Source organism: Pseudoliparis swirei, chromosome 22 (assembly GCF_029220125.1).
Source record: "Pseudoliparis swirei isolate HS2019 ecotype Mariana Trench chromosome 22, NWPU_hadal_v1, whole genome shotgun sequence".
In the NCBI taxonomy this organism is placed as follows: domain Eukaryota; kingdom Metazoa; phylum Chordata; class Actinopteri; order Perciformes; family Liparidae; genus Pseudoliparis; species Pseudoliparis swirei.
The window spans coordinates 3,194,309-3,220,117 of NC_079409.1; the positions used below are offsets into that span (position 1 = coordinate 3,194,309).

At 43.8% G+C, this 25,809-nt stretch overlaps 1 protein-coding gene across 1 annotated transcript in view; it reads left to right on the forward strand.

Annotated features, from left to right (window-relative positions):
* The window catches only part of mcl1b (MCL1 apoptosis regulator, BCL2 family member b), a 31,000-nt gene extending 7,865 nt beyond the window's left edge, over positions 1-23,135 (forward strand). Inside the window, exon 4 of the mRNA XM_056444329.1 lies at positions 22,263-23,135. Within this exon, the coding sequence (XP_056300304.1) occupies positions 22,263-22,281 (19 nt within the window). The 3' untranslated portion in view covers positions 22,282-23,135. The remainder of the gene's footprint in view (positions 1-22,262) is intronic.
* Positions 23,136-25,809: the final 2,674 nt, after the last annotated feature.

Sequence of the window (25,809 nt, forward strand, 5' to 3'; positions counted from 1 at the left end):
CAATTATTTGCCCTGTGTTTTTTTACTTTGGAAGGAATTTAGGTTCTTTTCCGCTCCATGGAAAGGGTACCAAAAATAAAACAGAAAATTCTTTCTACGCTTCAACTCAAAACATTTTCATTATGTTTTTATTTGTCTTTCCCAGAGAGAAAAAGGTGTCTGGGGTGGTTTTAACAATCCAACCGCCTGCATTTGAAATAGTATTAAGGTCAAGTCTGGCACCAGAACGGTTTAATTTAACTGGTAAATGTACATTGCTGACATCTGGTCGTTAACTTGTTGGCTCTTTTGCTTCATTTGTCACGTTTAAGTGGAACAAACTCTCTGACCAGATTAACTTGATCTCGTTAACTTCACCTCATCGCTGTTGCATGCTGACGGTAAAGGATTGTCGGCAGCTCGCTGTGTGATCAGCCCTCGGCCAAGATCAATATCTCAGTTGTTTACCAGCGTGACAGACAGCCGACGAGGAAAGATTACAATCATCTCTCACACCTTCCTTTGATGCTCAATAACCACAAGGACGGGCGTCTGGGGAAACAAAAGACTTAATTGTTGGTTATTAGACGTGATTAAATTGAAACAATAGCTGAAAATTTAAAAAATAAACATTTCCCATGCATTGTTGAAACCCCTTTTATGATGTTTGTGTTTTTTATGTGTTTGGCTGGATTGTGTTCAAAGATCCGACAGCGACGCAAACTGAATCCAATTATGTCGTCTAGGCTTCCATTTCAGCTCCACCGAGCAATTAATTGTTTTATTTTAACCTCTCGCCAGCCAACCGATATCAAGCCAAGACGCCAAGAAGCCTTGCTTTGTTTCTCCGGAGTTGGTGAACCAGACAAATAAAGATTTAATAGTTAAAAGACGAGAAAGCAGAGTCCAACTGGAAGTCTCTGCTTGATTATAAACATTTAGATATAAGAGTGCGAGTATGATATCGTGAAAGCTCACAGAGGCAAAGTCCCGCCCTTTCAGGTGAACAATTACGGGACTCGATGTTGGAAATGTCTGTATATATATATATATATATATATATATATCCTGTTTAAATTCTGCAATGAATTGCCCATGTGTTTGTCAATTTCAAAGATAATTTTGCGTGTCGAGAAAGTTTGTTGTCATAAAACCATTGAAGTAAAATACAGTCAGACCCAAGAGAAGTGAAGGAAGAGCTTTGTTTGGCCCTCCCATAACATTTGTCTGAAAAAGGATCAAAACAGAGTCCCAGACGTCGTTGTGTTATATATTTCTTATCACAAGCATTCCTCCGTCATGTCAATAATAACGCCTGCATTACCCATAATGCAGCGTGACTGGCATGGATTAAATCGGAGATTGAGATTCGATCGTTTGAGGCAGTTTATCAGAGTTCAAAACCCGTAGCCACACACAGATTTTTTTTAAACAACTTTTCTACATGCAGTGTAGCACTCCACAAAACTTTGATGTGTCAAATTAAGTGAACTAGTGTGAAAAAAAAAGAAAAGTAAAATGAGAAAAAAAATGTAGCTAACTTTCATCCACAGTTTTTAATGCAACTTCATCAGTTGAGATTGTAGTTTCAACCTCATTTCTTATACTGTTAACCAAGTAACTATCTTATCTCCTTTTTTTTTTTAAAGGTGTATTTTATTATTATAGTTGGGGTACGTTTACGACCTACAGCTCTGTGCTATCTCGGATGAGTAGACCATAAATCCACCAGACTGGAGGACGGGGGTTTTCAAATACATTTCTTTCTCTGAACATCAAACAAATTTTCGCTAGAAAAAAACCTAACTGTATCTTAGAAGTGGAATGAGGTCTGCAGACCACTGTCAGAAAGCTAGGTGTTCTCCAGGCTGGTAAATGATCTACTCAGCAGATGAAATGACTGTCTTCAGCCCGTGGTTCCCCTGTTGCATTCTACTCAAACCTTAAAAAAATACAATTAAGGGCTTTTCTACAAGCGTTGCTATTGTTTTGTCTCAAGGCCTTTCTGTGAATTTGGGTCAGGGCTGAAATCTTTCATCCTCCCCCGTGGATGACGATATGGGGTGGGGGTTACGGCGCAGACAAAATAAACTCTCAGCTGATAACCAAAGACAACAAAGAGGCCTGCTGCCCTCATATTACCAGAAAAAAAGCTGTTTGGTTAAAGTGTTGGTTCAATCCAGTGTTTTTAATCCTCCTAGAATTCAATCGAAGTTCCGATAAACCAGCTAAGTGGTTTAGCAGTTTAGGAAACGGGGTCCATAAAGGACCCGTGTTCATTGTTTGAAGTTCCTTTTGAGCAACAAGGCTGCGGATATTCAACAAATGTCGTGAAAATGATAAAACCCACACTGAATGTCTCTCACCTAACGCATATCTGAAGCCAGAGCCGGATGTTTGTTATTCGTCTGCACGAAAAGCTCCAGTTTTATTTTGACTCTCTCACATCTGGCTGTTCGCAGTAGCTGTATACGAAAATAAAGGTTCCTTAAGATCAGCATATCACACTCAAGTAAACCCACTGCCGTGGTATTTTACTTAAAGCTAAGTATTTCACGATCTTTTCCTAAACCTTAGTAAATCACAATCTTTTCCTAGACCTTAGTATATTATATCACGATCTTTTCCAAAACCTTAGTATATCCCGATCTTTTCCTAGACCTTAGTATATCCTGATCTTATCCTAGACCTTAGTTTATCACGATCTTTTCCGAGACCTTAGTATATCCTGATCTTATCCTAGACCTTAGTTTATCACGATCTTTTCCTAAACCTTAGTATATCACGATCTTTTCTGAAACCTTAGTAAATCACAATCTTTCCTAGACCTTAGTATATTATATCCCGATCTTTTCCAAAACCTTAGAATATCCCGATCTTATCCTAGACATTAGTTTATCACGATCTTTTCCTAGACCTTAGTTTATCACAATCTTTTCCTGGACCTTAGTATATCACAATCTTATTCTAGACCTTAGTATTATATCACAATCTTTTCTTCGACCTTAGTACCTCACGATCTTTTCCTAGACCTTAGTATATCACAATCTTTTCCTAGACCTTAGTCACAATCTTTTCCTAGACCTTAGTATATCACAATCTTTTCCTAGACCTTAGTCACAATCTTTTCCTAGACTTTAGTAAATCACAATCTTTTCCTAAACCTTAGTACATCACGATATTTTCCTTAACCTAACTCAGTATTTCATTATCTTTTCTTAAACCTAACTAAGTTGTTTCCTGTGAAGATGGAGGTTTAGGGTTTCCTGCTGAAAATAGTCCCCAATAAATGCCCTTTTTACTCCTTTACACCATCTTTTTTTAATGAAGACTCACATTAATGACCAATTTTTACCTTCGCATTGAAAATGCGGAAGGTTATGTTTTGATCGCTATGTATTTATTTGTATGCGTGTTATTCGCATAAGTCAAAAAGTATTACACCGAATTGCATGAAATTTAGTGGGATGAGTGGTTATTATCCGGGGACCATTTGATTAGATTTTGGGATCGATCGGGTCAAAGGTCAAGGTCAAGGTCATGAAAAGGTCAACATCTCATTTTGACCATAGCGCGATCAATTTGTATTCAATTGGCATGCAACTAATGCCAAAATGTTCCTAATTCAATGCCCAATCTTGTGATATGCGAAGGTATGCGCTCTACCCAGTGCCCGTTCTAGTTAAAGATGTGTTACCAATCGCAATAAGAAAAAATCTTATTTAATCCCTTTAATGCATTTTTACTTATCAGTTTATTAAAAAATAAAGTTATCAATATATTCTCACTTGAATTGATCTAGTAAACACTGAAGGGCTAATGCGTCGGTTTTAATGACCGCTTCGCAATAAAACTATCATCTAACAATGTAATGTTTTTATTGGTTAATTATGGGGAATTTTAACTGAATAAAGATTATTTATAATGCTGTAAATTCCGCATACTTCATAGAGACGGATCAATAGATGAAAATGTATGAAGAGGGAAGTGCCAGAATTTCCACGGGGCCAAACATGTGGTATTAACAGGAAACCGTTAAATCTCACCCGTTAATATATTTCTTTCTTTCTAAATGAAGCCAAAGCTTATCCGGGCTGTAAATCCGATCAAGGGGGCAAAGTGTGGGATCAAACTCCCTGAGAAATGACTGCGTCGACGGTGGGATTATCGTGTTGAGTGGACGTAAAGCAATTATGACGCATCAGTATCGGTCAACTAATTTGACCATTGACATGCTTCTCAGATTAGAGGTGTGTTTGCTTATCATTAAAAAAAATAAAGATCTAATCATCCTCCCTGTAGATAGGAGAACGAATCTTAGAAAATTATATATATATATATATATATATATTTGTTCAACACAAGCTCACCAAAGGTATAAAGTCAGAACTATATTCAAGAAGCCCCCAAGCATACCCTGCTTTATGGTCTGTTTGACTCTAAATGGGACCATAATTTACTAAATGAACTTCACGCTGTCCTGAAGAAGACTTGAAACTAGAGATTGAGACCATAAACTCCGGTTTACAAAGTTTCCTGAGGTGATAAATCGTCACTTGGCAGAACCGGAGGTCGCTCCCGTGTGAAGTCCGACGCCGTTCATGTTATCGGTCATGGAAAAAGTTCATATTGGCTTTCACACGAGCACCTGAAGGTCGGTGTTTACTTCCCACGCACAGAGAAGCACGTGACCTTTTTGAATTCTCGTGTGTACTTTGCGAACAACAATAAAACAATCGCAGCTTACACCACGGAGCTGCTATCCGGTGACCCGGCAGCGTGAAACGTCCACATGCTTTGTGTGCTGCGTCATGTGATCCGAGTCCTGCTTGTCCAGGAGCCGCGGCGAAGCGTTTCTTCATCTCGCCGACTCAAAATGTTTTGTTATGTACAGATTTCAGTTCCGTCCTCCTTTCATCCAACGTTCCCATAACACGTCTCCTTGTCCGAGGGAACTAGGAAGTCGGTGGAATGAAACCCAGTTCCCCATGTGAGGCGTGAATGAGTGTCGTGAGCTTCCTCGTGACAGCTGTGTGACGAAGACGAAGAGTTGCAGAAGTCGATGGGGAAAAAAAGAGGAAATTGTTCCAATTCTAACGCAGACTAATTGATTTAAATTTTAGTTTAATTTGTTTTTTCCTTCGCTCCAGTTGTGTGCCTCATGTAAACACAAAAAAAAAATGGTCACAAGTTGCCCAAACAAAGATGGCTGCCAAATGGGTTTGTGACACTTTGAGGAGTTTTACTTTTGATTTTCTCTAAAACAGTGGCTGAAAGGAATAGTGAGACGTTTTGGGATGTTTATTCGCTCTCTTGTTGAGTTCGATGAGAAGATGGATACCACTGGTGATCTGGAGCAAGGGGTGGTTAGCGTAGCTTAGCATAAAGACTGGAATCAGGGGGAAACCGCTAGCCTGGCTCTGTCCAAAGTAGAAAGATCTTACGCCACTTCCATGTATATTTGAACCCAAACCACATGTTTATTATCTCAACTTAAATAAGTAGTTCTGTTGCCTCCAACCTAACTCTGTTGTTTCCTGTGGAGGCGGATGTTTACTGACGTACGCTAGAAGCGTAAATCGACACTTTTACTGGACTTTCATAGGAAAACTCGAGACTCTTTGGTAAGATATCAAACATTGAGGATATACGTTGCTCTGATCACGATATCATGAACACATCAGAGTAGTTGTTGACATGCTGAACAAATGCTACCTGCTGATTTTGTTCCCTTTTTATATTTAAATGTTTGACGTCGAGAACATTTGAGTGTTTATGTTCGTACTGGAACAACTGAAAGTTTATCGGAAAATGTTACTTTATCGGGCTTTAATCAACAGCGTCCAACTCGTGACCGCATGCGGGTAAACAGTCCTGTTCACATTCTTCTGCCCCCAAACACACACACACACACACACACGTGCCTTCAAGGACAGAAAGTGAATGCCACGCAGGCGGTGATGTCATTCGACTCGGCTATTTAAACATTTATGAGCAGAAAGAAGTCTTCAAACCCGACCGCCGGAACTGTTCAGTCACTTGACACCCGACTATAGGGGTGTGTAGGAAATGATATGGATATAGAATTTGAGAGTTACAAATCACCCGACGATGGAACGTGTTTATTTCTCGTAGCGGTCGATCGTAAAGGGGCTTGGACCTCGTGTCCTTCTGAAAGTTGTGCTTCCGATAAAACCCGCGGTTCGGTCACGTGACCTCCGGGTAAGAGAGAGCAGACGAGCTGCAACGAGCGGGTTTGACGTCGAGCCGCCTTTCATGTTTCCTCTGAACCAACGGCGTACTCCAGTTCATGCTCGGGAAGCCGCGCGGGTCAAAGCTGAACCAGGAAGTCTGTCTGAAGGATCTCATGGCGCCTCCCTCTCTTATTGGTGAACTGTGAAGAACGATCACCTTTCGTGTTTTCTCTTGTGACAAAGTCTGAATGTTTCATTGTTGTGGGTTTGTTCCCGGGTCCCTTCAGAAGATACAATCGTTCTGTTGTTGAAGCGCACAATGGCCCAAAGTAGAGCGTAAGACTCGAGTTCTAACGCATCGTCTCTCGTAGCAGAAATAAATGTAAACCAAACGCTTCTGCCTCATTCACGGCTTTGTCAGATGTTGGAGGCTTTCTATTTCAAAGTCTTCCTTGATTTTTACACACCAGAAATGAAAAAGGAGCTGCATGCAAACCCGCCCGTCCACGATTTGCTCATCTGTTGCGTTATCCTGCGTGGTGATCACACCCCCCCCCCCCTTGACCTCCCCACCACAACCAAAACACCCGGGTTCACGGTTCTCCTTGAGAAAATAGGTGTCGGCTGAAAATTGCATGGAGTTGAACGCAACACGAGAGGCGTGACGAGCGCCGGTTGAATAATAAACGCGAGAGTCCGACCGATCGAGGACGCCAGGTGAAGGAAGCCCTCCGCAGAGACTTTACAACCCCCCCCCCCCCCCAAAAAAAAACCGGAATCTTTATTCACAAGCCGCATACGCGGATATCTATTCCCGTGTATCTCATTTCCTATTCCGTCTCCGGTGACTTCAGGTGTGTTTGCGTAGGCAGGTATTGTGTTTGTTGTATTGCAGAGAGCTAATATTTGGGAGTGCTTTTACGCTCCGGGTGGGGGAAACCCATCTGGCGGAGAAAGCAACACACTTGTTTTTTACACTTTACGGCCAGTTTAAAAAATAAAAAAACCCGAGGAGATTCGCTTGCATATGAAAATAAACCGTGACGAAAAAAATTTCGCATTATCTTTACATCGTGCACGCCGGAAACCGGCAACACACCTGATGCCTGTCACCCAATCGGAGGAGAGACATCAGAGCCGGCCGGCCCCAACAGGTGTGTGTCGACAGAACCTCAGGTGTCTGTCACATGCGTGTAGGGGGGAGCTTACACGAGCTCAGTGATCCAAGGTGCTTCTAGGCTTGACTTAATGTCCAGACCCCCCCCCCCCCACACACACACACACACACACACATACCAACCCTGCAGAGTACAGAAAAACAAGAGCTAAGCGTGAAGGAATGCAGATAGTCCTTCACTGGACCCTGAAGAGGCAGCGGCGGGGTTGACGTTCTCTCCATCGCGCTCCGGTTGGCTACCGGTTTATCTTCTCGAAGTTTTCACCCGATTGCAGAATCGGAAAAGAATGTGTGAAGCGTAACCAGTTGGAGGTCCCAGCGGTCAGCTTGAGAAACGGAGTCGTTTGGGGAGCAAGATCACGGAAACGCAGTCGCGAGCTCTCTCCGTCTGCAACACACAGATCCTCGTGGAGATGTGCAGATGTTGTGCCTGCATGGTTATCGCGATCGGATATCGGAGTCCGAGGCGGGTTCCTCGGGCCCGATCGCGTACGGATGCGATTTGCTTCCTGAACTTAGTTTCTTTGTTTGTTGGTTTTCTTTACGCTATCGCCGCTATCATCGCTATCTTGAGTTTCAGTCACTTCCACATACGTTTTTTTTCCTCCCGTCTGCAGCGTCGGCCCCCACGGAGTGTTTTTACACTGCTTTACTTTCAAAATAATACCAAACATCTCACACGTTCGGGGTTTTGAGTTTAATACCCACGAACCTCTGCCTCACTTAATTAAAAGGAGTCTGCGGACGAGGGAAATACACGTCTCTGTTTGGAAAACGTGAGGCCGTGTTTGGCCGTCTCCCCACATTCTTTCACTACTCGCCCACGCTCTTAAAGAAACAGCGCTCGGGTTTCATGTTTTTTTCTTCTTCTCTCGACGCTCTTAGACAGAACCTTTGGGCCTTTGCCTCGTCTGATCAGAGCGGCTGTGTTTCCGTGATGTTCCCCCGGCCCGGGTTAAGCCCGTCCAACGCCTGCAGGCGTGAGAAAATAGCTGATTAAATGAATGTGACTTTTTAAAACAAACTGATTCATGCACATTAACTGATAAACTCCTGTCTACAGCTGTTATTTACTACCGTGGAATTCACAGTAATCTCCTGTAGAATGTGAGGTTCACACACTCCAGCCAGGCCTGCTAGTAATGTGTGTGTGTTTCTACGGCATTGCTATTATAATCTAAATTAACCGTTAGCGTAAACTACCGAAAAATTTTCTTCGTAGTCATAGTTCGTCCTTTCCGATAAAACAAATATTTTTCCAGCCCTCTTTTTCACGGCAGCGCGTTCTCACTCCGTGCTGCCTTCGACAAACTCCCGTTTGAACCAGTCAGCGCCGCCGTTAGACCGACGGGTCAGAGGGTCAAGCAAAAAAATAAACTTTTACCCAGAAGACAGCTGTTCGCGTCCCCCGCCGTTTAGTCACTTCGCCGTAATTCATTTACATTAGTTCCGTAACAAATGTAATAATTTTACGTGAGAAACGTGATTGCTATATCGGCGCACTGGTCAAGCGGCGGTGTTTTCTTTAGTTGAAGAGCCATTAAAAAGGCAAACTCATGCTTCCCCTTTGTCCTGCTCTCTGGTTTGGGAGTGAGTCAGGTGGCGTCCGTGTAAAAGCGTTGAAGCTAGCGCCGCGGTCACGAACTTTGTCCCCGAGCCAAGTACGGAGCGTCCGGCTGAACAGGAAGTGGGTGACCTCATGACCACGTGGCTGTGGTCTGGATCGGCTGTGCGTTCCACCGCTTCTGCTGCTTCAGGTCTCCCTGTGGCGCTCGCTTCAGCAGCATTTTAAATGAGTTTCATTTCCTCCGCTTCTCGTGTTCCCGGTTCCACCAACGAGAATGAATGAATGTGACTCCACGTTATTGTCTGCGGTCCCTCGCCCTCATCGCCACGGCAGCAGACACTTTGGACCACATGTTCTTCCCCTCCCTTCATCTATAAACTGCCAAACGGCGATGTGGTTTATCGTGCGTCTCGACAACCCCCCCCTCCCCCTCCCCCACCGCCAGCAGCAGCCCGTCTATCAGCTGATTGTGTTTGCTTCCTCCTCTATTAACATTTTTACCTTGTGGTGCATCTGAAAGACCAACTCACAAGAGCAGGCTTGTCTTTGGCAAAGTCGTATACCTGTAAAACGCCCCTTTAGCACACAGCGCCCCCTTTCATTGCTCTGCCCCCCCCTCACACACACGCACACACACTTTATTTTATTTTTGCAGTGTTTCTCACGAGCGAGCTGCAACTCTCTTTTGAGGGCGCAGCGGTTTGCGGCTGCCTCGGGAGGAGGAATCTGAGGAATGCCGATCAGGCCGTAAGAGACGTGGCAGACCGGGAACACCGAGTGCCGATGTGACTCCCCCAACGAGCACCGGGTCGAGCGCTCTGCACTGCGCGTCGGTTCGGAGGCTATTCGAGGCCTCCGAAACGGGAAGAGCGAGAGCTTCCACTTCGGCCGTGGCCTTTGTCCCCGCTGGTTGACTTTGAAAGCGCTGCACTAAAATAATAAATAAATAAAAAAGACAATGGATAGGCGAAGCCGCCAGCTGCTGGATGTGCAACCGCCGGCAGCGCCTCCAAAGTCAAGATCCAACCTGCTTATTAGAGCCACTCGGGCTTCGGTTTTTCCAGTTTTCCTTTTGTTTTGGGGAAACGTGTGTGTGTGTGTGTGTGTGTGTGTTGTGACCGAGGCAGCAGAGGCTCCAGTCAATAATGTTCCCACGCATGTCTCTGGAAATGTGAGGACCGTGGAGATAAACAAAGTCAGATGACTGGAGGTGGGGGGGGGGGGGGGGACACCATGACAACATGACAACATCTCCCAGTGCACATAACTCAGAAGTCAACCAGCAGCTGATGCACTTTTTACCTCTGGGATTAAGTTCACTTTCAAATGTACGCTGCGCAAATACAAAATACAATTTTGTACACGTATTGCGTCAGTGCAAATATGCAGCAGCAGCTCTTCGCCATGTAAAGATACTGTCGGTGTTTCCTGCGAAGAGAAGGAAGTCTTCCTCTATCTGTTGTCAGAGCTGCTCCTCGCATTGTTTACATAGCTTCACATGCTTTTAGTGCCTGTTTGTGCATGTGAGCGTGGCCCGCTGGCTAGTTCACAGCTCTGTGACGCTCACTTGGTAAAACCCTCGTGTTTCCCAACGTCTGTATCGACGCTGGTATCTTGTCACTTCAATGTATCCTTCACGGCTCCACGGGTTTCAGTCAACTATCAGAAAACAATATATATATATATATGTTTATATATGTATGCAGTATATATAGATATATAGACTACCAGTCAAAAGTTTGGGGTCACTTTGAAAAGAAAAACACCTTTCCCGACCTTTGTTTACTGATCCATTCGACTTGACGGCCGCTGTGACTGCAGCAGCTGCAGCCTGCGTGATAACCAGAGGTGTGCCTCTTCCTGGAAGACAACACAGGGCGGAATAAAAGAAAGGGAAAGATATCAAAAAAAGTCCACGCTTGTAATTATAAAAAGGCTATAAAAAGCCTCTTAGCATTTTAGCTCAAGCTGAGTTCCTCAAATAAAGATCCCCTGTCAATCAAACGGCGCAGTGACGTCCATTTCCAGTCTTTTTATATGAAATTTCCCGCAACTTCCATGAGCGTCAGAAGAATCCCCACCTGACTCACTGCAATATATATATATAGGTATATGTATATATATACATATATATATAAGTGTGTATATATATGTGTTTATATATGTATATAATATATATATATGTGTCTATATATATATGTGTGTGTATATATATATATTATATATATATATAATGTGTATATATTATATATATATATAATGTGTATATATATATATTAGGGCTGTGAAACGATTAACATTTTTAATCGGGTTAATCACAGGTTTTTGTGGATTAATCATGATTAATCACATATTACCGATATTCTCGGTATATTTTGTGAGAACATAGAGATTTATGACAAAAGACGGATGTATACTGTTAGTGCCATTTTCCATATTGTAATTGTAATTTAGACTCAGATTTAGATACTATATTATTTAGATTTGTTCGTTATAGTGATTGCATAATTGTATGTTATAATTTGCATTGTTTAGAATAATCAGGTGAGTTGTGACGTATTGAGCTCGCGCATTGATATATCAACGGGCGGACTTGTTTCACGTGCTCCAGAATTCAGTAAAAAGAACGGAGCGAACTCACTGTTTTCTACCGTTGTTGAAATACATTACACGCGTAGACTCGTTCTTTCCGTTTAAGAGTGGTAAAACTAATGGAAATGTCAAGAAACATCTACCGATGACACGAAGGGAGTTTTAGCCGCTACATTAAGTAGAAAACAGTCGCCGAAGGCGAGAGAAGATCATCGTGTTGCCGACGAAGGAAGCTAACCAGCTAAAGGGCAGCTAGCGCCGATGACAAGGCGGTGCTGCGGACGACGGGAGCTAGCGAGCTGCGGCGGTGACAACGCCGTGCTGCTAACGAAGGAAGCTAACCAGCTACAGGATTAGCTATCGCCGTCTACAACGCTGTGCAGCAGACCGGATTCGGTCGGCTTCTACGATGATGGATGAGTACACAAAGAACAACATTGAATGAACAAATAAGATGTGCTACGAGACATTGGCCACACAGGACATTTGAAAAAAGTGCTATTGCTAGCTTGTCATACCTAGCCACGAAGAAGCTCGAGTTTATTCTGGAAATAAAGACAGCCCTGGAATCTTTTCTGGAAAGCATTCACATGTTTTGAGGTTAAAGGACTGTCGATCTGGATTTCAGAAGTTTGCAAGAGCTTGCTATAATAAGAGACTTGTCTAACAATAATAGCCAATTGAAATGTCTGATTTGAATGAAACCAGGATGGAAGGAAATGTCGAGCAAGACATTAAAAGAAGGATCAAGTTGACCACAAAGGCCCTAGAAAATAAACTTGATGAACAGATGAAGCTCAGGAAACGTGCATTAGCACGTCTGGTCTCCAAAGCGGAGGAAATAGAAATTCTCATGTTAAATGATTCCAATGCTCTCATCGTGGAAAAGGATCATCTCAGTGATTACTCAAAATTTCTGAATAGATTTACTGAAGTGAACAATGCAGTTAGTGAACTGTTATCTGACGATGAAAGGGAAGCTGACCAGCGGTATTGGAGTGAGCCAAACCTCATGAAGTATGAGAACTTTTTGACTAGTTTGGAGCAGTGGATAATAAAAGCAAGACGGCATGCCGGTGCCGATGGCGAACAGGCCGCTACTGAAAATGCGACCCCAAAGACTGGAGCGACGACACAGCAGGGTGAGTCTGACACTGAAGATGTGGATCCAGACGACAGTGCATCTGCTGTACAAGAAAATCATAGTTCAGTCACCGCACGAAGTGTATGCAGCAGACACTCAAAGTCATCCAAAGCGTCATCTCATGCTTCGTCACTGCGTAGAAACGAGGAAGTTAACCGTGCAGCCCTACTCGCACGCGCAGCCGCACTTAAGAAGAAACAGGCATTGCAGTTGGAAGAGGCTCAAATGAACGCTGAGCAAAGTCAGTTGGAGGCTCAAATGAAAGCTAAGCAGATTCAGTTGGAGGCTCAAAGGAAAGCTAAGCAGATTCAGTTGAAGGCTCAAATGGAGGAGCTAGATGTTGAGACTGCTATCGCAGAGTCCACAGCAAAGCTACAAATGATGGAAGAGTATGATAACATGGACGACGATGGGATGAATTCCTACCTCATCAAGAACATGCCTACAGCAGCGACCATCGAACATCATGCTCCAGATGTCAGACCAAAGTTGACTAGCAGTCTTCGAGTTAGCCAACACAACAGTGCATTTTACCTTCCACCTAGACACAAGTCTCATCATGTGCAAGTAAAGGATGAAAACAACACAAGTACAAATTCCAATGGAAGGCAGGCTGAACTCAGCGAAATGATATCGAACCAGAAGGATATCATAGATACGTTAGTCACACAACAAAGACTAGCTAACTTACCTCAACGAGAAGTCCCTATATTCAGTGGCGATCCTTTCGAGTTCCTGCCATTCCTGAAGGCTTTTGAGCACATCATCCACAGTCGTACAGACAACGATGAAGACCGCTTGTACTACCTACAGCAATTCACCAGCAGTGAGCCAAAGGAACTTGTGAGAAGTTGCCAGCACATGAGCGCACAACAAGGCTACAATGAAGCAAGAAGGCTCTTGACCTATCACTATGGTAATGAGTATAAGATAGCTGTAGCCTATGTTGATAAGGCTCTCAAATGGCCTCAAGTCAAGCCGGAAGATGCAAAGTCACTTCACAGCTTCTCCATCTTTCTCACCGGATGTAACAACGTCATGAAGGACATGGAATATCTCGAGGAGATGAACAGCCCGTGCAACCTGCGGATCGTCCTCTCAAAGTTGCCTTTCAGACTTCGTGAAAGATGGAGAGTCATAGCTTTCGACATACAAGAAAGGGAAGGAAGAAGAGCAAAGTTCTCTGATCTCACGACATACATCAACAGACAAGCTAGGATAGCTTCAGACCCACTGTTCGGTGATGTCAACGAGTACTCGAGCGAAAGAAAAAGGCAGGTCAAGCTTTAAATCTGCCCAGGAGGTGGACCGAAAAGAACCACTGGCTGTGCTACGAGTGTCAAGCCAGGCGAAGGGCGCCTCAGAACCAAGAAAGAACAAGCAGACAAGCAACGCGTTTCAGGAGCCATGTCTGTACTGCAACAACAGACACACCCTGAGCGCATGTTACAAAATAAGAAGTCTGCCAAACAAAGAAAGAATTGAGTTCATTAAAGGAAAAGGACTTTGTTTCGGGTGTCTGACCCAAGGGCACATGGCAAAAGACTGTAAAAAGAGAGACACTTGTGAAATCTGCAGCAAGAAACACCCAAGCCTGCTTCACAGCAAAAGGGACGAGAACACTGACCAAGAGTACAGCAAGCCTGAGAAAGGTCAAAGCTCTACCAGCGGACACTCAGCTCCACAAGAAGACGCGTCAGTCAAGAGGGAAGTCACGGCAGTCACCGGGGCCGGAGGAAATGATTGTGTCCTGTCTATCGTGGCTGTGCGCATCAAATCCAAGAGGAGCAACACGACAATAGAGACGTATGCGTTCATGGACTCGGGTAGTTCCGCTACGTTTTGCTCCGAAAGGCTGATGAGACAACTCGGCGTCCATGGTAAGAAGACTCAAGTGCTACTCCGTACTATGGGCCAGGAGAAGCCTGTGTCCTGCTACGTGCTCTCAGATCTGGAAGTGTGCGGTCTGACAGAGAACAAGTACATAAGCCTGCCAGACGTCTACACCCACACAGACATACCTGTAACGAAGGACAATATTCCTGCTGAGAAGGACTTGGAAAGATGGCCGTATCTGCGTAAAGAAGTACGGTTACCACAGATCGACGCAGATGTTGAGATACTGATTGGAATGAACGCTCACTCTGCGATGGAGCCGTGGAAGATAATCCACAGCCAAGGTGACGGGCCTTACGCAGTAAAGACGACTCTCGGGTGGGTCGTTAATGGCCCTCTCAAGAAACGTGACGATCACCACAAGTCAAGTCACTGCAGTCAAAGGGCTTCAGTCAACAGAATCTCAGTCAGTGGCGTGGACAGCATGCTGTTGCAGCAATACAACCACGACTTTCCGGAGCAAGCCTGCGAAGAGAAGTCAGAAATGTCACGAGAAGACGTTCAGTTCATGAAGTCTGTGACTGAGACAATCAAGAAAGTCAATGGGCACTACAGCATTGGGATGCCTCTCAGAAACAAAAATGTGGTGATGCCAAACAACAGATGTGTTGCCGAGCAACGGGCATCAAACCTGAAAAGGAAACTCGCTAAGAACTCCAGCTTCCACGATGACTACAAGACCTTCATGTCAGACCTGCTGAATAAAGGCTACGCAGTGGAAGTTCCTGAAGACGAGCGCAATCGCAACGACGGCAGAGTGTGGTACGTTCCACATCACGGCGTGATCCATCCACAAAAGGGAAAGCTGCGGGTTGTTTTCGATTGTGCCGCTTCGTTTCAGGGGAAGTCACTGAACGAGGAACTGTTACAGGGTCCGGACCTCACTAATGGTCTGGTTGGAGTCTTGACAAGGTTTCGACACGAACACGTCGCACTCATCGCCGACATTGAAGCGATGTATCATCAAGTAAGAGTTCGTGATGAGGACTCTGATCTTCTACGATTCCTTTGGTGGCCACAGGGGGATCTGAGCCAGCCTCCGCGTGAGTACAAGATGGTGGTCCACTTGTTCGGAGCCAAGTCGAGCCCGAGCTGCGCCAACTATGCCTTACGACGGACCGCAGAGGATGGAAAAGACAGGTCATCACCTGAAGCAGTAACTACAGTATTAGAGCACTTCTACGTCGACGACTGCCTGGTCTCGACGTCCAACGAGAAGAAGGCCACTGCCTTGGCCAAGGACCTCATTGCACTGTGTGAGAGTGGAGGATTCCGCTTGACTAAGTGGTCAAGCAACAGCCGCGAAGTGCTGTCATCACTTCCCGAACAAGAAAGAGCAAAGGAGATCAAGAATCTAGACCTGGACAAGGATGAACTACCTATGGAAAGGGCCCTTGGAGTGGACTGGTGCATAGAATCAGATTCCTTCAAGTTCCGGATCCATGTGAAGAACATGCCCATCACCAGACGGGGTATTCTCTCGGTCGTAAGCTCAATATACGACCCCCTTGGATTCCTGTCGCCGTTCATTCTTCTTGCGAAGACCATCGTTCAGGGTCTCTGTCGAATGAAACTTACCTGGGATGAAGAAATTCCAGAAGACATGGCAAACAGATGGCTCGCCTGGCTGTCCGATTTGAGCCAGTTCACCAGCTTTTCTGTCAGGAGGTGCATCAAGCCAGAGGGATTTGGTCCAGTGATGTCAGCACAGCTGCACCATTTCTCCGACGCTAGCGAGACGGGCTACGGCGTCGTCACGTACCTCCGCACCGAGAACAGCCACGGTCGAGTCCACTGCTCATTTCTTTTAGGGAAATCCAGAGTGACGCCGCTTAAACCTGTCACAATCCCACGCCTCGAGCTCACCGCGGCTACCATTGCAGTGAAAATGGATAAGCTCATGAAGGAAGAGCTTCGGATGGACCTCAAAGAGTCTGTGCTATGGACAGATAGCACCACCGTCCTCCGATACATCGACAACGACGACGCTCGTTTCAAAACATTCGTAGCAAATAGAGTAACGACAATCAGAGAGAACACAAGGCCAGCACAGTGGAAGTATGTCAACACGGCTTCTAACCCAGCTGACTACGCATCAAGAGGAATGAAGGCAGAGCACTTCATGAAGTGTCAGAGCTGGATTGAAGGTCCCGACTTCCTAAACAAGAGTGAGTCTCACTGGCCTGTCCTATCAGAGTTCTCAAGAGTGATAAGTGAAGAAGACGCTGAAGTGAAGCGTATGATCAGCGTGAACATCATCAAGACTGTAGATTCAAGCACAGACCCGCTCTTCAAGCTGATTCATCATTACTCCGACTGGCACAGCCTGAAGAAGGCTGTCGCCTGGATGTTGAGGCTGAAGGAACTGCTTCAAAGTCTGTGCGAAACAAGGAAGAAGTTTGGGTCTCAAGCCCAGTCTTCAGAAAGCCAAGACGCAAGAATTAAGACAGTTGAAAACCACATGCAGAAATGGAAATCTACCCTGAAAGGAACCCATTTGACTGTCAAGGATGTCAGAAGGTCAGAAACTGCGATCATTCAGTTCCACCAAAGTCAAACCTTTCATGAGGAGCTTCACGCTCTGCAGAAAGGTGAAAAGATCAGGAGAAGCAGTTCTCTCGTGAAGCTGGATCCCTTCCTTCAAGATGGGGTTCTCCTGGGTTGGTGGAAGATTGCACCAGGCGGCCTTGCCAGAACACACAAAGCATCCAACTATCCTGGTCAAGGATCACCACATCACGACCCTGATCATCAGGAATGCTCATAAGGAAATCGGACATGGAGGGAGAAACCATACCCTTGCTCGGCTGAGACAAAGGGTCTGGATATGCAAAGGAAATGCAGCGGTGAGAAATGTGCTTTCAAAGTGTGTGAAATGCCGCAAGAGTCAAGCTGCCGTGAGTGAACAGAAGATGGCGAATCTACCACCTGATCGTCTATTGCTTGACCATCCACCATTCACTAACGTCGGTGTCGATTATTTCGGCCCCTTCGAAGCAAAGCGTGGACGCGTGCATGTAAAACGTTATGGAGTCCTGTTTACTTGCCTTACAGTCAGAGCAGTCCACATAGAAATCGCACACTCTCTCGACACCGACTCATGTATAAATGCATTGAGACGTTTCATAGCAAGAAGAGGACAAGTCGAGATTATGAGATCCGATAATGGAACGAACCTGGTAGCTACAGAACACGAGATCCGCCGGGCGATGAAAGAATGGAACCAGTCCCAGATCTCTGAGACTCTACTGCAAAAAGGAGTCACTTGGATCTTCAACCCGCCTGCTGGGTCGCACCACGGTGGTGTCTGGGAGCGACAGATAAGAACAGTCCGGAAGATACTCACCAACCTTCTGAAGCTACAGTCACTCGACGACGAATGTCTGCAAACTGTGATGTGTGAAGTTGAAGCAGTGATCAATAGCAGACCCCTAACCAAGTCATCTGATGACGTGGACGACCTTGAGCCACTAACGCCGAATCATCTTCTCCTTCTCAAGGGAAAACCAGCACTCCCTCCAGGTGTGTTTCAGAAGGAGGATCTATACACCAGACGACGATGGAGGCAAGTGCAGTACATCTCCGACATCTTCTGGAAGCGCTGGTCTAGAGAATACTTGCCCCTCCTACAAGAAAGGCAGAAGTGGCTGGAGAAGAAGAGGAATGTGAAAGAGGGAGACGTTGTACTCATCGTGGACCAGAGGGCTCCAAGAGGGTCCTGGTTGATGGGAAAGGTGGAGAAGACAATCCCCGACGCCAAAGGGTTCGTCCGTCGGGTCCTTGTCAAAACGAAGACCAACACCATAGTGAGACCCATAACTAAGTTGTGTCTCCTGCTCGAGATGGAAGAACCCCATGGACAATAAAGGACATTGTTATTTAGGACATTATTACTTCTACAGTTGTCATTTTTGTAGGCCTCATCTAGACTTGTCTAGGTTGTTTATGTTGGCTTAGGCCTTAGAGAAATGTTTTAGAATATAGAAATGGATATGTTTAGTTAGGTAATTGTCATCCCCATGATGAGCAATTAGGGGCCGGAATGTTAGTGCCATTTTCCATATTGTAATTGTAATTTAGACTCAGATTTAGATACTATATTATTTAGATTTGTTCGTTATAGTGATTGCATAATTGTATGTTATAATTTGCATTGTTTAGAATAATCAGGTGAGTTGTGACGTATTGAGCTCGCGCATTGATATATCAACGGGCGGACTTGTTTCACGTGCTCCAGAATTCAGTAAAAAGAACGGAGCGAACTCACTGTTTTCTACCGTTGTTGAAATACATTACACGCGTAGACTCGTTCTTTCCGTTTAAGAGTGGTAAAACTAATGGAAATGTCAAGAAACATCTACCGATGACACAAAGGGAGTTTTAGCCGCTAAATATACATTTATACATTCTTCTATAAAATAGTGCTGCAACTCAGCAGTTATTTAGCAGTTTTCTTCCATATGGAACATGAATACATCTTCATCCTAAACAGAATGTTTAACCCTCCTGTTACCTTTCGGGTCAATTTGACCCCATTCAATGTTTAATGTCGGTGTTCTTTGGGGTCAATTTGACCCCAGGCTGTTTTTCACTGTGTCAAACATATAAGAAATATCAACTTTTTTATTTATTTAAAGGGCTATTTAGGTAGTCAACAAACAAACATAAAGTACCTCACACTTAAACTTGGGAAGCAATATTAATTCTAATAATTTTCTGGAGGTTGTAATTGCTGGGGTCAAATTGACCCCGAGGGTAAAATATGTTAGTAAATGTAAAGGTAACAGGAGGGTTAAACAGAACATTTTTCTCTTGTTTGTCAACCATTAACTCCACCATGATACAATCTAACGGCCTCTAGTCTTCCTCTAGCAGCTGCTGAGGCAAACTGACTGTGTGGGTTTTCTTCATGAACTGGGCCGTGATGAAAGGGACGGCGGGGACACCGCTGCAAAGCTGAAACCTCACCGGCCCGGACAGGTGGACAGATTGACAAGTTACTTTTTTTGCTCGGTCCCGATGCGCGCAGGGAGCTCTGTGGCGCGAGACGGAGATCGATAAGTGTTAACGCAACGCGAAGAGACAGAAATGACATGCTGCTGTGGAGATACGATCAACAACAGACGTTTAGTTTAATAAAAGAACAAAGACGTGCTATAGAGAACATGTCAGAGGGCCGGGCAATCTTTTTAATGTCATGCGATCTACCGACACTACGCCGCGACCGACTGGCAGGTCGCGATCGACGTGTTGAGACCCTGATCTACAGGAAGTAAAAGTCGTAACAAGGTTTCCGGAGGTGAACCTGCGGAAGGATCATTACCGATGAACAGACCGTCTGCATGAGAGCGGACAGAGTTCAGATTGAAGTGGTGGATTGGAAGCTCATTTTGCAAGTGACTTTTTTTTCGTCCCGACGACCAACAACAGACGGATTGGAAGCTCATTCTGCGCATGCGTTAAATGCGTAAAAAAAAAAAACTAGTTAAACCTGTAATTGAATTAACTGAGTTAACGCGTTATTTTTCACAGCACTAATATATATATATATATTATATATATAGTACCTGGAGCTGACATGTGTTACATTCAGCCATTCTGGAGACATTTTTAAATGCAAACTAGGACCTTGTTTCTCTCCCCCTAAAAATATTTGCCTGCAGAACTAAAGATGCAAACGTACAAAGCGTGTGCGATGGTTTCATCTGTGCACGAGGAAAGAGCTGCTCATTAAAATAAACTAAAGCTGAAACTATTTTTTAAACAGGTTAAGTCCAGTTACCACATCCACAAATATGTCAAAGGAAGCCCTCTGAGGGAAAACTAAAACGTGTATTTACCAGCCGTGTGTGTGTGTGTGTGTGTGTGTGTGTGTGTGTGTGTGTGTGTGTGTGTGTGTGTGTGTGTGTGTGTGTGTGTGTGTGTGTGTGTGTGTGTGTGTGTGTGTGTGTGTGTGTGTGTGTGTGTGCGTGCCTGTGTGTGCTCTTGGAGGCGGTGCTTACTCAGCAGGTGTTTTGTATTTCTCTCTCTCTCTGTGGACAGGTTTTGTAAACGTGAGCAGAACCTCATCTTCTTAAAAAAAAGTATGAATAAAACTTATTTTCTCACGGATTAAAGGTTGTACATTACAAATACAAAACTAAAACGCAACTAAATGACTCGTTCGGCCTCTCTATCTTCTTCTCACTTTAGATCCTCATAAGGAGCAGAACATCGTCCTGATTAGACCTCAGTCCTCCTGTGATTCATGTGGAGGTTGTGTCACGGCAGCTGTCTCTGCAACAGCTGAGAGCAGATCACTGAGAGCTGGATGACAACATGCTCTCTAAATAAAGGGCTCCCGTCGTGAGTCATTGAGATTGCGCAACAAGTTAAAGACCACTTGGCTGTCGTGTCACATCCCTTTAACCTACATTTAGATGGCCAGGGCTTTTTCTGTGCTGAGCTCATCTGTTTTTTCCTGGTTGTTTTTTGGGATTCCGATTTAGCTCCGGTGAGCGAGGAGGTTCGGCGTAGAGTTTCTTGCTCAAGGGTCACCCGATCAGAGGCTTCTTTCTTTTTTTGTGCACCTGAGAGACCGTCGAGATCTCACACCGGGCCAATCTTCCAGCTCGGTGTGAAACAACAGTTTGTTTTGGGGAAAAACCCCAAACGAGACGAAACAAGAATCGACTGCCACAGCAGCAGCAGCAGCAGCTCTATGAGGCACAGCTGTGCTCACTGCTAGCGTCAGCATGCTAGCGTCAGCATGCTGAACCTGCATTCTCTCTCCTGACCACCAGGGCGCGATTCCCCTGGTTTTATAGAAGTCTATGCTTTATGTGTTAAAGCTGCATTCCTTCTCCTAACCACCAGGGGGCGACTCCTCTGGTTGTATAGAAGTCTATGCTTCATGTGGTAAAGCTGCATTCCTTCTCCTAACCACCAGGGGGCGACTCCTCTGGATGTATAGAAGTCTATGCTTCATGTGTTAAAGCTGCATTCTCTCTCCTGACCACCAGGGGGCGACTCCTCTGGATGTATAGAACTATATGCTTCTATTCAATATTTCTGTTCATCCGGTCCGCTTGAACACCCTCTGATGGAGAAAGGTACGGCACGTGGACCCCTCAAAGACCCTCCCATGTATTGTTTTGATTCCATGAAACAACTCTGCATACCAACCAGATTGCTTCACACACACACACACCTTTCTGCACACACACACACACACACACACACAGCTTTCTGCACACACACACCCCATCAGAGCAATCGCTCCAAAGAACATGACTACACCAAGGGCAACAATCCTGTGGGCGCAGCACGCCAACGCCCAGCAGGAAGCCAACCGGGATGCTTGATTGGTTGAGAGAGTTGCAAAAGAAGAAGAAAACAAGGTGCAGAGAATTCTAAATGAAAACTTTTGGCCTCTTATCTGAATCTCGGCGGTTGTCGGTCCAATGTTGTGAATGCAACAATTCAGGAACCATTAAATGTGTATATGGTGCTTTCTCTCTTGAGATGATTACACATGACGTTGAACTAAGTGGAGTTTTCCGATAACTCAAGTATTCACATGCTTGTCGTGATAATTTTACACAAACGTCGGGCGGGACGAAATGACACGGATGTGACCTGTAACTGGCCGACGGAGGAGTAACTTCTCATTCCAGATCCGTTAAATGTGATGCGTGGACGGACGTAATGACCTCACTTCTCTGATTCTTGCAGCCGCTGCGGTGAGACGTGAGAACCGGTGATCGTCGACGGCCCACGGAACAAAAAGAACTGCACCCGGAAGGAAGTTTTACTGGCACTTTAATGTCTACTTTTTAATTACCATTGTTGTGACTGGTGCATGATTAAAAACTGACATTTGAAAAAAAAAAACATTCAGCATGAAATATCGTTCCGTTTTCCTCTCTTATGGTGGGCGGCTTTCTAACGAGGAAGTAGAGTTCTTGTGAAATTCGACCTCACCCACCCCCACCCCCCGGTTACGTGGCTTTCAGCTGCACAAATTTAATTCAACTTTTTCTTGTGTTTATGAGTGGAAGTAGAAGTTCCAGAGACGGACGTCTCAGAACCTCGGAACTTGAAACCGGAATTGCATCGATGTGAAGAGAAAGAGAAAAATAGCTTGATTTAGCTTTCCTCAAGACTTTCCACGATGAATTTGGGGATTTCAATTTCAACAAAAAATTATATATATATATATATATATATACATGTATGTCAAATTGTTTTATTTTTGAAAACTTAATTTCTTGTCTGTCTGAAATAGGGACGCGCCAATGCGAGTCTCAAAACCGGTCCAACTATTTCACTCATGTGCCCGATGGCAGGATCGGATCGGTGCATCTCGAGTTTCAGTTTATTTCTGATGTTTGTTATTATAATTATAATTATTATTAGAGTAATATAACAACAACAAATACTAAATTACTCTTCTTTTTTTTTTACCGCTGATGATCCTCCATATTTTGATTCTTTTGTGCTATAGAAAACAGATCTCATAATATGAGACAGAAAATAATCTTTTGTCTGTATCACTACAGGTAAAATGCACAAATTTGCACTTTAAATAAACATATTTTATCATTGCATTATTTTCCTGTGGTGAATTTATTCCAGCACGTTTTTTTTTTACATGTTTAAAATATCAGTTTTTATCGAAGGGCATACAGGACTGTCTCAGAAAATTAGAATATTGTGATGAAGTTCTTTATTTTCTGTAATGCAATTAAAAAAACAAAAATGTCATGCATTCTGGATTCATTACAAATCAACTGAAATATTGCAAGCCTTTTATTCTGATTTATTGCTGATTATGGCTTACAGCTTAAGAAAACTCAAATATCCTATCTCTAAATATTAGAATATCATGAAAAAGTATACTAGTAGGGTATTAAACAAATCACTTGAATTGTCTAATTAACTCGAAAGACCTGCAAGGGTTTCCTGAGCCTTGACAAACACTCAGCTGTTATAAATCTTTTTTTTTACTTGGTCTGAGGAAATATTAAAATTTTATGAGATAGGTTTTTAGAGTTTTCTTAAGCTGTAAGCCATAATCAGCAATATTAAAAGAATAAAAGGCTTGCAATATTTCAGTTGATTTGTAATGAATCCAGAATGCATGACATTTTTGTTTTTTTAATTGCATTACAGAAAATAAAGAACTTTATCACAATATTCTAATTTTCTGAGACAGTCCTGTATACTTTACCATACATATTATTAAAAGTTTATACTTAAAATCATATAACCCTTTGATTCAAAAGGCTCAAACAGTAAACTGAAGGCTTGAAATAGATTGTTTTTACAACCAGTAGACGATGCTGAATTTAAGTGACAGAGAAATGTGGATTTTGTTGTTACACCAGGATGAAATCCTACATTTACATGTTTTTGGGGGGCTTCCGGCACTTTTAATTTCACATCTGCGTAGGTGGATGTCTCATTTTGGAAATAAACTCTCGGGCTCTTTTCTCTCCCTCGTGTATCTATACAAATGCAAATGAGCTTGCATCCTGACTTCCACCATGTTCACTCCTTACAGACGTTCACGGCCTTTAATTCCCTCCCTACATCCATAAGCTATGATTTTTTGGAACCAGACGTGTCGCCCCGAAGCTTCTTCTTCTCTTCCTTTTCTTCATTTCCCTTCGAGTGCTTTCAATGTAACTGAAAGCATGTGGGCGGGCGTGTTACAGTTGTTGGATGTCTCCGGGGAGTCTGCTGGATTATGGAAGGGGGATTTCTGTGAAATGAAGTGTTTTCTTTTAGGTTTTTTTGAACCACTCTCTCTCCTGCTGCGTTGACCAATCACAACGCCTGATGCTTACACTCGCTCTTTTACATTGACCGTCTCAGACTGTGAGCTGTGTATCACGGGATGTTGCATCATGTCTCGTTGGGAACCGTCTGTGAGGCTCTAAGCCTTTTTAAAACAACTCTGGCCTACCTTTGAGATCTAAATGACATAACCTCACTGTGTCTGGGATGAGGTCAGCCGGAGGAGGCCGGTGATGGTTATTTGATTTTGAAAACGGTTTTCAAGAAACTCAGACACTTTATAAAGCGAGTAAAATAAAGATAAATAGTTGCTTTAATTAACTGTATAAATATCAAAGGGGTGAAATGGCACCCGTTATATGCATGGTGGAAACCGTACGGCAGCAGAGGAGGTAAACAAAACACTTCCAAAACAACAAAGCATTTAAAATCATTGGAACTCATCCTCTGGTGATCATGAAATCAAACTTTTATTACTGACTCAAAGTCCAGATAGTACAAAACATTAAAATATAATAAAACTTACAAAACCACAAGTAAAAAACAAACAAAGAACTACACATGCTTTATAAATAGCTGTACCAGTGTCTCCACAACTGGGACTGGCAGCGTGTCGTGCTGAATTTTAGATTTGATAAAAACATGATCTCATTTTCGGAGTCATCAACCCGGCAGATAAATTTGTACATTAGATTTCTTAAAACCGCTTTGAATGTCTCGACTCCTGCAGCCACAAACATCTCACTGGCACTAGTCCACCTGAATATAACATTTCTCTGCATTATAGAATTGTACTAGTTCATGGTTATTTGTTCAGGAAATATATATTCTAGAACAAATAGGGAAAGAAAAACAGCAGTTTGACTGAGCACAGCCTGTAGAGTGCACAACAAGGACGTGCAGAGCTTGTTTTGACGCTGCCTGACATTCCTCAGGAATGCCGCATTAGTGCGTCGGGAACATCTCGTCCTGAGCTGCGTGAGTAACGGCAGATTCCCGCACGGGGCTGAAATAACTGCTCGAGAAGTGCATGTCTGGACTTGCAGAGCCTTACGTAAGAGGCGGATGTAATCACATCAGACGTGACCGGGCCTCACAATAACATGGGGAGGTCATGAGGAGGAGGAGGAGAAGGAGAACATGAAGGAGAAGGAGAAGAAGGCTTAAAAAAGAAGGCTTGAAGAAGAAGGCTTGAAGAAGAAGAAGAAGAAGAAGAAGGCTTAAAAAAGAAGGCTTGAAGAAGAAGAAGGCTTAAAAAAGAAGGCTTGAAGAAGAAGAAGAAGAAGATGAAGAAGGCTTAAAAAAGAAGGCTTGAAGAAGAAGAAAAAAAAGAAGGCTTAAAAGAGGCAAAGAAGAAGAAGAAAGAAGGCTTGAAGAAGAAGATGAAGAAGGCTTAAAAAAGAAGGCTTGAGGAAGAAGAAGAAGGCTTAAAAAAGAAGGCTTGAAGAAAAAGAAGGCTTGAGGAAGAAGAAGAAGAAGA